This window comes from Pristiophorus japonicus, chromosome 12 (genome assembly GCF_044704955.1).
Source record: "Pristiophorus japonicus isolate sPriJap1 chromosome 12, sPriJap1.hap1, whole genome shotgun sequence".
In the NCBI taxonomy this organism is placed as follows: Eukaryota; Metazoa; Chordata; class Chondrichthyes; family Pristiophoridae; genus Pristiophorus; species Pristiophorus japonicus.
In genome coordinates, this window is record NC_091988.1 from 206,141,619 (window position 1) to 206,155,454 (window position 13,836).

General features: G+C 53.3%; 1 protein-coding gene across 3 annotated transcripts in view; it reads left to right on the forward strand.

Moving 5' to 3' along the window:
• Positions 1-11,291, forward strand: part of LOC139277684 (uncharacterized) — a 32,736-nt gene extending 21,445 nt beyond the window's left edge. For all 3 annotated transcript variants that reach the window (XM_070896510.1, XM_070896509.1, XM_070896511.1), the window contains 4 exons: positions 1,947-2,343; positions 3,551-3,817; positions 7,080-7,232; positions 9,905-11,291. In XM_070896510.1, coding sequence (XP_070752611.1) covers positions 1,947-2,343; positions 3,551-3,817; positions 7,080-7,232; positions 9,905-10,074 — 987 coding nt within the window. In that variant the 3' untranslated portion in view covers positions 10,075-11,291. The remainder of the gene's footprint in view (positions 1-1,946; positions 2,344-3,550; positions 3,818-7,079; positions 7,233-9,904) is intronic.
• The last annotated feature ends 2,545 nt before the right edge of the window (positions 11,292-13,836 follow it).

The window sequence follows — 13,836 nt, forward strand, 5'->3', positions numbered from 1 at the left end:
CACGGGATTAGATACAGAGTTAAGCTCCCTCTACACTGTCCCATCAAACACCCCCGGGGCAGGTACAGGGGGTTAGATATAGAGTAAAGCTCCCTCTTCACTGTCCCATCAAACACTCCCAGGGCAGGTACAGCACAGGGTTAGATACAGAGTAAAGCTCCCTCTACACTGTCCCATCAAACACTCCCAGGGCAGGTACAGCACGGGGTTAGATACAGAGTAAAGCTCCCTTTACACTGTCCCATCAAACACTCCCAAGGCAGCTCCAGGGGGTTAGATACAGAGTAAAGCTCCCTCTACACTGTCCCATCAAACACTCGCAGGGCAGGTACAGGGGGTTAGATACAGAGTAAAGCTCCCTCTACACTATCCCATCAAACACTCCCAGGGCAGGTACAGGGGGTTAGATACAGAGTAAAGCTGCCTCTACACTGTCCCATCAAACACTCCCAGGGCAGGTACAGGGGGTTAGATACAGAGTAAAGCTCCCTCTGCACTGTCCCATCAAACACTCCCAGGGCAGGTACAGGGGGTTAGATACAGAGTAAAGCTCCCTCTACAATGTCCCATCAAACACTCCCAGGGCAGGTACAGGGGCTTAGATACAGAGTAAAGCTCCCTCTACACTGTCCCATCAAACACTCCCAGGGCAGGTACAGGGGGTTAGATACAGAGTAAAGCTCCCTCTACACTGTCCCATCAAAACTCCCAGGGCAGGTACAGCACGGGATTAGATACAGAATAAAGCTCCCTCTACACTGTCCCATCAAACACTCCCAGGGCAGGTACAGGGGGTTAGATACAGAGTAAAGCTCCCTCTACACTGTCCCATCAAACACTCCCAGGGCAGGTACAGGGGGTTAGATACAGAGTAAAGCTCCCTCTACACTGTCCCATCAAACACTCCCAGGGTAGGTACAGCACGGGATTAGATACAGTTAAGCTCCCTCTACACTGTCCCATCAAACACCCCCGGGGCAGGTACAGGGGGTTAGATACAGAGTATAGCTCCCTCTACACTGTCCCATCAAATACTCCCAGGGCAGGTACAGGGGGTTAGATACAGAGTAAAGCTCCCTCTACACTGTCCCATCAAACACTCCCAGGGCAGGTACAGGGGGTTAGATACAGAGTAAAGCTCCCTCTACACTGTCCCATCAAACACTCCCAGGGTAGGTACAGCACGGGATTAGATACAGTTAAGCTCCCTCTACACTGTCCCATCAAACACCCCCGGGGCAGGTACAGTGGGTTAGATACAGAGTAAAGCTCCCTCTTCACTGTCCCATCAAACACTCCCAGGGCAGGTACAGGGGGTTAGATACAGAGTAAAGCTCCCTCTACACTGTCCCATCAAACACTCCCAGGGCAGGTACAGCACAGGGTTAGATACAGTGTAAAGCTCCCTCTATACTGTCCCATCAACACTCCCAGGGCAGGTACAGGGGGTTAGATACAGAGTAAAGCTCCCTCTACACTGTCCCATCAAACACTCCCAGGGCAGGTACAGGGGGTTAGATACAGAGTAAAGCTCCCTCTACACTGTCCCATCAAACACTCCCAGGGCAGGTACAGGAGGTTAGATACAGAGTAAAGCTCCCTCTACACTGTCCCATCAAACACTCCCAGGGCAGGTACAGGGGGTTAGATACAGAGTAAAGCTCCCTCTACACTGTCCCATCAAACACTCTCAGGGCAGGTACAGGGGGTTAGATACAGAGTAAAGCTCCCTCTACACTGCCCCATCAAACACTCCCAGGGCAGGTACAGCACGGGGTTAGATACAGAGTAAAGCTCCCTCTACACTGTCCCATCAAACACTCCCAGGGCAGGTACAGCACGGGGTTAGATACAGAGTAAAACTCCCCTTATACTGTCCCATCAATATGCCTGGACTCCAATCTCAGAAAAGCAATGAGCATGCCTGTTTTTCCTGTGTATTGTAGGGTTTTGCTGCACCCAGAAGGGTCGCCATCCTGTATATTTCGGGTGGGTCGGCTGTGGGTCAGATTGGGATTTGCTGCTATCGCCAGCGTGAGCTGAGCAGTGCGTGGTTTGTGAGGAGAATGGACTTGAATGACCTGAATCGTGAGGACGTGCTGCCAGAGGAGTCAGCACGGGATGCGGAAGGCTCCTCAGTGATGATCTGGAGCTGGGCAGAGGCTGTGAAGAAGCAGATTCAGCAGATTGGATCGAGTGCGTGTGGTGCGACAGCAGTCATCAATGTTCTGCAGGCTCTGGGATTCGAGGTCTGTGCTGACGTTGTGGACAAGTGTGTCCAGACTAAGCTGAGGAAACACGGCGCCCCACTGCCTGAATACTTGATGTCACGAAGTGTTGCAGGTAAGAGCAGTTCAGGAGGTGTGTTGGAGTTAAAAATATCCCCCTTCTCTCTGTTCTCTCCCCCCCTGCCCCCAGCACGGGCTCCACGCACCAAATGGCCTCCTTCTGTGCTGTAACTATTCCTTGTTTCTATGAACTACAGACCAGGGAGTTTGACATCCATTGTGGGTAAAGTTCTGGAAACCATTATTAAAGATAAGATTGTGGAACATCTGGATAGAAATAAAATCATAAAGATATTAGTTCCTGAAGGGAGGGTCTGCCAATCTAACTTGCAGGTTTTGTTTGAAGGTGTGACAGGAGCTTGATCGGGTTAAGGCAGATACAGCACAGATTCACCAGCGTTTGAAGAGTAACATTATATACATTTGGCTTGTATTCCCTTAAGTTTCGATGGTTGAGGGGTCAATAGGGGCTCGATGGCCTACTCCTGTTCCTAATTCTTACGTTCTTAAGTTCTTATTAATAGAGAGAAACTATGTCCTCTGGGGGGGAATCTAGAACAAGGGGGCGTACCCTTTGAATTCGAGCCCGGCTGCTCAGGGTAATGGCAGAAAGCACTTGTTCACACAAAGAGCGCTGGGAATCTGGAACACTTTCCCCCCCCCCGCCAAAGGCTCTGGATTCTGGGGGTCAATGGGAAATTTCCAGTCTGAGATTGATGTATTGTTGTTGGGGAAATGTATTAAAGGATCAAAGGCAGGGAAACGGAGTTCGGGTACAGATCAGCCATGATCAAACTAAATGGAGGAACAGGCTCGAGGATTGCAAAGGGGATGGAGTATAAAAGCAGGGAAGTCTTGCTACAGCTATACAGGGTATTGGTGAGGCCACACCTGGAGTACTGCGTGCTGTTTTGGTTTCCATATTTAAGAAAGGATATACTTGCTTTGGAGGCAGTTCAGAGAAGGTTCACTCGGAGATGAGGGGGTTGACTTATGAGGAAAGGTTGAGTAGGTTGGGGCCTCTACACATTGGAATTCAGAAGAATGAGAGGTGATCTTATCGAAACGTGTAAGATTATGAGGGAGCTTGACAAGGTGGATGCAGAGAGGATGTTTCCACTGATGGGGGGAGACTAGAACTAGAGACGGGACGGGGAATGGGGACCGGGGGTGGGACGGGACAGGGAACGGGACGGGATGGTACGGTATGAGGGTGGGATGGTACGAGGACGGGCGGTGATGATGTGCACTCTCTGTCTCAGGGGCCACCCACCAGCAGCTGATCGAGGGGGCGGAGATGGCGAGTGGAGGAAGGGTCGTCGGCCGGTTCTTCAGTTTCTACCCGGAGCGAAGTGTGGAACTGTTGGCTTGGCTGGCGGGCTGGATGAAGAAAGGGGCCGTTGCCATAGCTACCATGAACATGCAAATAGCGGTGCCAGAGGGGCAGGAGATCCCAGACGCCTGGCACCATCAGATGATCTTCGGAGTGGGTCCTGACGGGATTTACATGACCAATCCCTTAGAAGTAGGTGGGTACAGGAGGCTTGACTTGGATTCTCGATCCCATCATGAACCCCTCCCTCCCCGCCCCCCCACCCTGCCCCAGGCAGATTGGTAACCCAGATTTACACGGTAAAAGCTGATCTGTGGCCAACATGATACTCCGAGTATTAACAGTACTAAACCGATAACTCATTGGGGCTTACTGTAAAATGGGACAGAATCATATTTATGTTACTTTCTGAACAAATTGAAAAAGAAAAATGGAATGTAATTCTCCGTTTTCCATTTCGGTGTAAGGATTGATTCCTTCTGTCTCCACTTTCAATGTCAGAATCAGAGAACGTTACACCATTCGGCCCATCGTGTCCGCGCCAGCCGACAAAGAGCTACCCAGCCTAATCCCACTTTCCAGCTCTGGGTCCGTAGCCCTGTAGGTTACGGCACTTCAGGAGCACATCCAAGTACTTTTTAAATGTGGTGAGGGTTTCTGCCTCTACCACCCTTTCAGACCGTGAGTTCCAGACCCCCACCACCCTCTGATGTCGAGGTAGGCAGAGGCTCTGGGTTAATGTCATTTGATGAGATGGAGTTTGTGTGTCTAATTGAGCTCCCTCTCTCACTTACTCCGAGTCTGTCAATCTGTTACTGTCTCTTAAAATGCCTGGATTAAGGAGATTAAAGTCGTCAATACTGGATCAGTGTGTTTCAGGAATCACACCTTTAGTGGTGTACAATACAGACCTGTTACAAGTACTCCATGGTACCTACATTACAAGCCAAGCAGAATGATGAGAGGAAATATAAACAAAAGGGTATGATTGTAAAGGGGGTGCAGGAACAGGGAGACCTGGGGGTGTCTGTACACATATCGCTGAAACTAGCAGGGCAAGGTGAGGAGGCTGTTAAAAAAGCATCTGGGATCCTGGGCTTTATAAACAGAGGAATACAGCACAAAAGCCAGAAGTTACACTAAACCTTTATACATCACGGGTTAGGCCCCAGCTGGAGGATTGTGGCCAATTCTGGGCCCCACACTTTAGGTGGGATGTCGGGGCCTGGGAGAGGGTGCAGGGGAGATTGACCAGAAAGGTCCCAGGGATGAGGGACTTCAGTTATATGAAGGGATGAAAGAAGCTGGGGCTGTTCTTAGAGCAGAGAAGGTTAAGGAGAGATCTAATAGCAAGGTTCAAAATCATGGAGGGTTTTGATGGAGCAAATAAGGAGAGACTGTTCCCAGGGGCAGGAGGGTCAGTAACCAGAGGGCACAGGTTTAAGGTCATTGGCAAAAGAACCAGAGGGGGAGATGGGGAGAATGTGTTTACCCAGCGAGTTGTGATCGGGAACGCGCTGCCTGAATGGGCGGTGGGAGCAGATTCAATAGTAACTTTCAAACCGGGAATTGGATAAATAGTGGGAAAGGAAAAATGTTCAGGATGATGGGGAAAGAGCAGGGAGTGGGACAGAGTTTAGATTTAACTACATTACACAGAGGGGCAGGTAGTGTAACAAGATTTACGAAAGGTTTCTGTGTGCAGATTGGCTGCCACATGTGCAATTTGTGTGCACAAAAGTACTTAATTGGTTGTGAAGTTTTGGGATGTCCTGATGCTATCTATAGTTATGCAAGGTTCCTCAAACAGCATTGGGATAAACAATCAGACCTTCTCTTTTAGTGATTTTGGTTGAGGGATAAATATTAGCCAGGGCACCGGGGAGAGCTCCCCTGCTCTTCTTTCGAACAGTGACTGTGGGATCGTTTACATCCACTTGAGAGGGCAGATGTGATCTCGATTTAACGTCTCATCCGAAAGGCAGCACCTCCGACAGTGCGGCGCTCCCTCAGTGCTGCCCCTCCGACAGTGCGGCGCTCCCTCAGTGCTGCCCCTCCGACAGTGCGGCACTCCCTCAGTACTGCCCCTCCGACAGTGCGGCGCTCCATCAGTACTGCCCCTCTGACAGTGCAGGGCTCCCTCAGTACTGCCCCTCCGACAGTGCAGTACTCCCTCAGTACTGCCCCTCCGACAGTGCGGCGCTCCCTCAGTACTGCCCCTCCGACAGTGCGGCGCTCCCTCACTACTGCCCCTCCGACAGTGCGGCGCTCCCTCAGTACTGCCCCTCCGACAGAGCGGCGCTCCCTCAGTACTGCCCCTCCGACAGTGCGGCGCTCCCTCAGTACTGCCCCTCCGACAGTGCAGGGCTCCCTCAGTACTGCCCCTCCGACAGTGTGGCGCTCCCTCAGTACTGCCCTCCGACAGTGCAGGGGTCCCTCAGTACTGCCCTCCGACAGTGCAGCACTCCCTCAGACTGCCCCTCCGACAGTGCAGGGCTCCCTCAGTACTGCCCCTCCGACAGTGCAGTACTCCCTCAGTACTGCCCCTCCGACAGTGCGGCGCTCCCTCAGTACTGCCCTCCGACAGTGTAGCACTCCCTCAGACTGCCCCTCCGACAGTGCAGGGCTCCCTCAGTACTGCCCCTCTGACAGTGCAGGGCTCCCTCAGTACTGCCCCTCCGACAGTGCAGAACTCCCTCAGTACTGCCCCTCCGACAGTGCGGCGCTCCCTCAGTACTGCCCCTCCGACAGTGCGGCGCTCCCTCAGTACTGCCCCTCCGACAGTGCAGGGCTCCCTCAGTACTGCCCCTCCGACAGTGCGGCGCTCCCTCAGTACTGCCCTCCGACAGTGCAGCACTCCCTCAGACTGCCCCTCCGACAGTGCAGGGGTCCCTCAGTACTGCCCTCCGACAGTGCGGCACTCCCTCAGACTGCCCCTCCGACAGTGCGGGGCTCCCTCAGTACTGCCCTCCGACAGTGCAGCACTCCCTCAGACTGCCCCTCCGACAGTGCGGGGCTCCCTCAGTACTGCCCTCCGACAGTGCAGCACTCCCTCAGACTGCCCCTCCGACAGTGCGGCGCTCCCTCAGTACTGCCCCTCCGACAGTGCGGCGCTCCCTCAGTATTGCACTGGGAGTGTCAGCCTGAATTATGGGTTCATGTATCTGGAATGAGGCTTGAACCCACGACCTTCAGGGTCAGGGGTGAGAGTGCTGCCTACTGAGCCACGGCTGATACTGTAAAAGAGAATTGGGGGATAATTGAGGGAGTTTTTGGGAGCGCCTGGTTGGGAGTCTGGTACGTGTGTCGAGGTGTGGATCCTGTGCGTGGAGCGGATGGTGAACTGGGGAAGGGAGTTCCCGTGTGACTGGTTCCCTGAGTTTGTGATTGACTGAAGGGCCCTGTGGTAAGAAGAGGTGGGCAGCCCGCGTGTCTAACGCTGTTTCCCTTGTGCGCAGAGACGAGCAGCGTGGTGACTCAGCGCCTGTGCAGCGACTCGCTTCTGCTGGTCCAGCGACAGGACGTCCTGAGCCGGCTGTCCGGGGTCTCCGTGCTCCCTGTGCTCGCACAACTCCAGGACCACCCCCCGTGGCTGCAGCTGGACATTGCGGGTGAGTCTCCGGGTACTCGCTGGTCCAGGGGGCCATCGATATCGGATGGTCATCAATAAATCCAACTCCAGATGGAGGGGTGGGAATGTGGGACTCTCTCCCAGAGAGGGGTGAGAATGTGGGACCCTCTCCCAGGGAGGGGTGAGAATGTGGGACCCTCTCCCAGGGAGGGGTGAGAATGTGGGACCCTCTCCCAGGGAGGGGTGAGAATGTGGGACCCTCTCCCAGGGAGGGGTGAGAATATGGGACCCTCTCCCAGGGAGGGGTGAGAATGTGGGACTCTCTCCCAGGGAGGGGTGAGAATGTGGGACCCTCTCCAAGGGAGGGGTGAGAATGTGGGACTCTCTCCCAGGGAGGGAGGGGTGAGAATGTGGGACCCTCTCCCAGGGAGGGGTGAGAATCTGGGACCCTCTCCCAGGGAGGGGTGAGAATGTGGGACTCTCTCCCAGGGAGGGAGGGGTTGAGGTGAATAGTATCGATGTATTTAAGGGGAGGCTGGATAAACACATGAGGGAGAAAGGAATAGAGGGATATGGGGATGGGGTGAGACGGAGAGGGGTGGGAGGGAGCTGGTGTGGAGAATAAACACCCGTTGGATTTATTGGCCTGTTTCTCAGTGTAAATATTTTGTCATTCGATGCAGAGTTGATAGATTGAGGGAGGCTTTATGCATACAGGAGGGAGATGGTGGGCAGGGCGAGAAGAGATCATTAGAGTAGGAGGAGGCTGCTGGGGAATGGTCCTGTCGGGCCGAATGGCCTGTTTCTGGGCTCTACGTTCTATCTACTTGGCTGGGCTGCAGCTCCACAGCACTGTGCCCACTGTCCCTGTGAGGGTGGGCAGGCTCTTCGACCGGGGAGGCTGATCTGATCCTCGATGGAGAGTGGGGATCTGGCTGAACGTCCACTCTCACCAGCCCCGTGTGTGAGTGGCTAGCTCGGGCCAAACTGGTGACCAAAGCTGGGACCCGGCTGCTCTGTGAGGGTCAGTGACTGAGCGATTGTGGAGCAGCCTCTGCGGCCTGTAGTTTCTCCCCTTTGGGCTTTGATCACCATGCACCCCTTTGTAGCTTCTCTTTCACCTCTTCACTCTGCCCACTAAAACAATCAGCCCCTACTCTGGGAAAGTTTCCTCGTTCAGTATAAGTGAAAGGCTCTTCATCCTATCCTCCAGCATATCAAACCCACCGTAGGCCCATCACAGGCTGAACAGCAAGGCCGTCACTGGGTATTCTGCAGCGAGTGCCTCACCTCCTGACTCCCCAAAGCCTTTCCACCATCTACAAGGCACAAGGCAGGAGTGTGATGGAACACTCTCCACATGTCTGGTGAGTGCAGCTCCAACACTCGAGAAGCTCGACACAAAGCAGCCGCTTGATCGGCCCCCCCATCCACCACCTTCAACACTCCCTCCCTCCACCACCGGCGCCCCCTGGCTGCAGTGTGTACCATCTACACTCACTCCCTCCACCACCGGCGCCCCCTGGCTGCAGTGTGTACCATCTACACTCCCTCCCTCCACCACCGGCGCCCCCTGGCTGCAGTGTGTACCATCTACACTCCCTCCCTCCACCACCGGCGCCCCCTGGCTGCAGTGTGTACCGTCTACACTCCCTCCCTCCACCACCGGCGCCCCCTGGCTGCAGTGTGCACCATCTACACTCCCTCCCTCCACCACCGGCACCCCCTGGCTGCAGTGTGCACCATCTACACTCCCTCCCTCCACCACCGGCGCCCCCTGGCTGCAGTGTGTACCATCTACATTCACTCCCTCCACCACCGGCGCCCCCTGGCTGCAGTGTGCACCATCTACACTCCCTCCCTCCACCACCGGCGCCCCCTGGCTGTAGTGTGTACCATCTACACTCCCTCCCTCCACCACCGGCGCACCCTGGCTGCAGTGTGTACCGTCTACACTCCCTCCCTCCACCACCGGCACCCCCTGGCTGCAGTGTGTACCATCTACACTCCCTCCCTCCACCACCGGCGCCCCCTGGCTGTAGTGTGTACCATCTACACTCCCTCCCTCCACCACCGGCGCCCCCTGGCTGCAGTGTGTACCATCTACACTCCCTCCCTCCACCACCGGCGCCCCCTGGCTGCAGTGTGTACCATCTACACTCCCTCCCTCCACCACCGGCGCCCCCTGGCTGCAGTGTGTACCATCTACACTCCCTCCACCACCGGCGCACCGTGACTGCAGTGTGTACCATCTACAAGATGCACTGCAGCAACTCGCCAAGGCTTCTTAGGCAGCACCTCCCAAACCCGCGACCTCTACCACCTGGAAGGACAAGGGCAGCAGGCGCCTGGGAACACCATCACCTCCACGTTCCCCTCCCAGTCACACACCATCCTGACTGGGAAATATATCGGCCGTTCCTTCATCGTCGCTGGGTCACAATCCTGGAACTCCCTCCCTAACAGCACTGTGGGAGCACCTTCACCACACGGACATGTTTAAAAACTTGTCAATTGTAGGTACAGAAAGATAGGGGAAGGTGATGAGTTCCACAGTTTTAAGAGAGACTATGTTGGAGTTGGAGGCGATGCAATGAGATTAGTATCGAGGAGGAGGCTAGAGGGGAAAAAGTGGAAGGTTGGGAGGATGACCATGGTGATACTGGTAAATGAAGTAGTGGCTGTGTGATGGATATTTATTTTTCGCCTCAGGTCAGGTTAGTCGGATGATTTACGAAGACGTCGCTTCTGCTGAGGTTTCTGGCTTGGGCTGTGTGGTCATCCCTGCTGCCTACAGGTCAGGAGTCACGTTCTTTGCCCCGAGAGACACGGAACTGGCCAGTGAGCTTTTATCGGCCTTGGAGCTGCCATTATTGCACTAATCCAGTAATCGCCCCCTCCTCATCAGCAATCTATGCAACCGCATGGAGACAGCAGAGCCAACTCATGCAGGCATTGCCGTCACAGCCCCAGAACTCATCTAGCCAGTCGCAGTCTTTTCAACACCGAGGTTGCAGATCTGAGAGATAAACCAAAGTAATGATCGTAAACCTTGAGCCGTAGCTGTGCCTCCTCAACACGTAGTTAACACGGACTGCGTATGATGATGATCTGTGTGTCTGTGTGTGTGTCTGTGTGCGTGTCTGTGTGTGCGTGTACAGCTCAGGGTTAGTACTGTGTGAACACAGACCTGTAGTAACATCAGAGAGGGGTTGAAGTTTGCAACACGAAAAGATCACTCGGTCCAACCCTCTTCCAATTCCTCAAAACACATCTATGGACTGTCGTCACCTCTCTCCTACCCCTGCCCTGACCCTGGTTCTTTGCTCCCTAACCTCTGTTGAAGGATGAGTATTGTTGCCTAACCTCCAGTACCATGCCAACAGCTTCATTCTTCAAATGTGAGCCCGGACTGTGCCCAAGGGAGACCAAGACAGCCACACCCCTCAGTACTGTGTGTGCGTGTGTCTGTGTGTGTGTGTATAGCTCACGGTTAGTACTGTGTGAACACAGAACTGTAATAACGCTCCCTCAGTACTGCCCCTCCGACAGTGCGGCACTCCCTCAGTACTGCCCCTCTGACAGTGCGGCACTCCCTCAGTACTGCCCCTCCGACAGTGCGGCACTCCCTCAGTACTGCCCCTCCGACAGTGCGGCACTCCCTCAGTACTGCCCCTCCGACAGTGCGGCACTCCCTCAGTACTGCCCCTCCGACAGTGCGGCGCTCCCTCAGTACTGCCCCTCTGACAGTGCGGCGCTCCCTCAGTACTGCCCCTCCGACAGTGCGGCGCTCCCTCAGTACTGGCACTGGGTGTGTCGGCCTGGATTATGGTATCGGGTGTATGGAGTAGGGTTTGAACCCACAAAGTGAATGCTGCTCTGGATTTATACGCTGCCGTGCTCCTTGACTGCTCACCGAGGCTGCTCCTGAGGCAATTTTATATTCAATTTAAAAACGTTGGAGAATTTTTAAATTAACTTTCATGCAATAGCTTGTCATCAATAAGTTATGACAGAATACTTGGTAAAAGGGACAGGGTGATGTAACATATCTGGACACTGAAAGGAGAGACGATAAATAAAGGAAGGAGTAATCCTGTGGAAGTTGTTGAATTGTAATTTAGCAGGTTGGGACCCGGCACAATTTATTGTTTGCCGTGCTGCGTGTTTGGACTGTCTCGTTATGTTGGCCACAAGCTGGAACACACATATACGTCATACCATCTGACGGATCCTGCAACAAACAGCAGGAGCACCTGGAACATTACTCTGCTCTCCCCACACGTTTCCCGCTCTCCCTCATTGTCCATTGAGGGCCTGTGCAATTGCTGCTTTGCGATGGGTGACTGATTCCCCCCGGTCCCACAATTGCCTCAGTACTGTTCTCTCGTCCACCCTGTGCAACCTCTCTCCCAGTTTTCTCTTTGATTTTCATCACTAAACTATTATTATTTCAATATCACATTGCTGTATGTGGGAGCTTGCTGTGCGCACATTGGCCGCCATGTTTCCCACATTATAACAGTGACTACATTTCAAAAGTACTTCATTGGCTGTGAAGCGCTTTGGGACGTCCTGTGATCGTGAAAGACGCTATAGAAATGCAAGTCATTTTCTTTCTAATTGTTGAACCATCAGGCGAGCCTTTCTTGTGGAGTCCTGTTGTAGAAATATTTTTTGTTAAAACTGCCTTTAGAGTTCCCCCAGTGGCTTGGGAAGACTATCCATTGGGTCAGCATCTCTGGGCTCCAGATCAGGGAGGGGAAAGTGGGATGTTCCCATTTCTGATCACCATCTGATCACCGCTGTTGGAAGTACGTGTGGCTGTTGGGACAAGAGCAGGCCTGGTTAAGGTAAGCACTGGAGCCAACTGTCCTGGCTCACACAGGAATAATGGCTGCTTCAGCAAGGCATCCATGGGATGGAGGGTTCCGGCCCAGGAGGACTGGTTCCGGAGGGTTCCGGCCCCAGACTACATCTTGCACCAGTCAGTAAGGAAAAAAAGGAGAATATTAGGTGGAATTTTAAAAATCAAACTGGAAGTGCGAGGTGTAAAAGTTGATTCTGAATCTTGTGTACTTGAGGTTTATGAGGCTGTAACATGATTCTGGCAGGGATTAATTCGGAATGTGTCATTTACATAAAGTACTTAAATAATTTATCTTGAGGGAACGTTGGGATTAGTGAGTTATAAATATTTCATAAAAATGGAAGTGTGAGCGGTAATGAGGTGTTTGCAAGAATGTTAGTGGGGGGGATTTAAAACATTAAGATAATTCCAGTAACAATCGGTGTTTAAAATGTTTGTGATGATTTGTTGTTGAGCGAGGATTTTGTGTGGGCCTATTGATGTGACTGGCGTGTTTCTGGGCCAGGCAGAGTGATGGAGTGTCAGTCCCAGACCCTGGCCTTGCACACTCTGCCCAGGATAGCAGGAGAGTGTCTGTAAGTGGCGTTAGTGCAGGGCCCCCCAGGGATTGCATGTGTTTGGTTATTGGGTGGGGCCAGCGGCAGTGACAATGTCCTGGGGAATATAGACCTGCCATTTCTCTGCTGTTACCTGTTCACTCCGCACAGACTGAGACCACTCCTGTACCTCACTGGGAGATCCATTTATTTAGCAGGGGTGCTGAACTAGGCTCCATCGAAGTGAATCAGTATGCACAGGATTCCCAGCTGGGAAATGCACCGTGTCGGATGTGAAGGGTTACCAGCTCCTGGGGAAGAAACCCAACATCATCGAACTTAAACAATCCTGTGGTGAGGAACGTTCCCGGGGAGGGCGAGGGGATGAACTACAGAAGAAATTACAAATTTAAATTAAAAAATATAGGATGGAGCAAATGCTTTATAATAATTTTGAATCATTACCTCCCTCACACTCTCGGAAGCTCTAGGCTACAGAAATATTTCAATTCTTTTCTTCACTACTGTGTTTTATTATTCATTCTCGGGATGTGGGCATCGCTGGCCCAGCATTTATTGCCCCTTGAGAAGGTGGTGGTGAGCCGCCTTCTTGAACCGCTGCAGTCCGTGTGGTGAAGGTGCTCCCACAGTGCTGTTAGGGAGGGAGTTCCAGGATTGTGACCCAGCGACGATGAAGGAACGGCCGATATATTTCCCAGTCAGGATGGTGTGTGACTGGGAGGGGAACGTGGAGGTGGTGGTGTTCCCATGCACCTGCTGCCCTTGTCCTTCTAGGTGGTAGAGGTCGCGGGTTTGGGAGGTGCTGCCGAAGAAGCCTTGGCGAGTTGCTGCAGTGCATCTTGTAGATGGTGCACACTGCAGCCAGGGGGCGCCGGTGGTGGAGGGAGTGAGTGTTGAAGGTGGTGGAGGGAGTGAGTGTTGAAGGTGGTGGATGGGGTGTTGATCAAGCGACTGCTTTGTCCTGGATGATGTCGAGCTTCTCGAGTGTTGTTGGAGCTGCACTCATCCAGGCAAGTGGAGAGTGTTCCATTACACTCCTGACTTGTCCCTTGTAGATGGTGGAAAGGCTTTGGGGAGTCAGGAGGTGAGACATTAGTCACAGAATACCCAGCCTCTGACCTGCTCTTGTAGCCACAGTATTTATGGTCCAATTGTTTCTGGTCAGTGGTGACCCCCAGGCTATTGATGGTGAGGGATTCAGCTCCAGGTCGTGACCC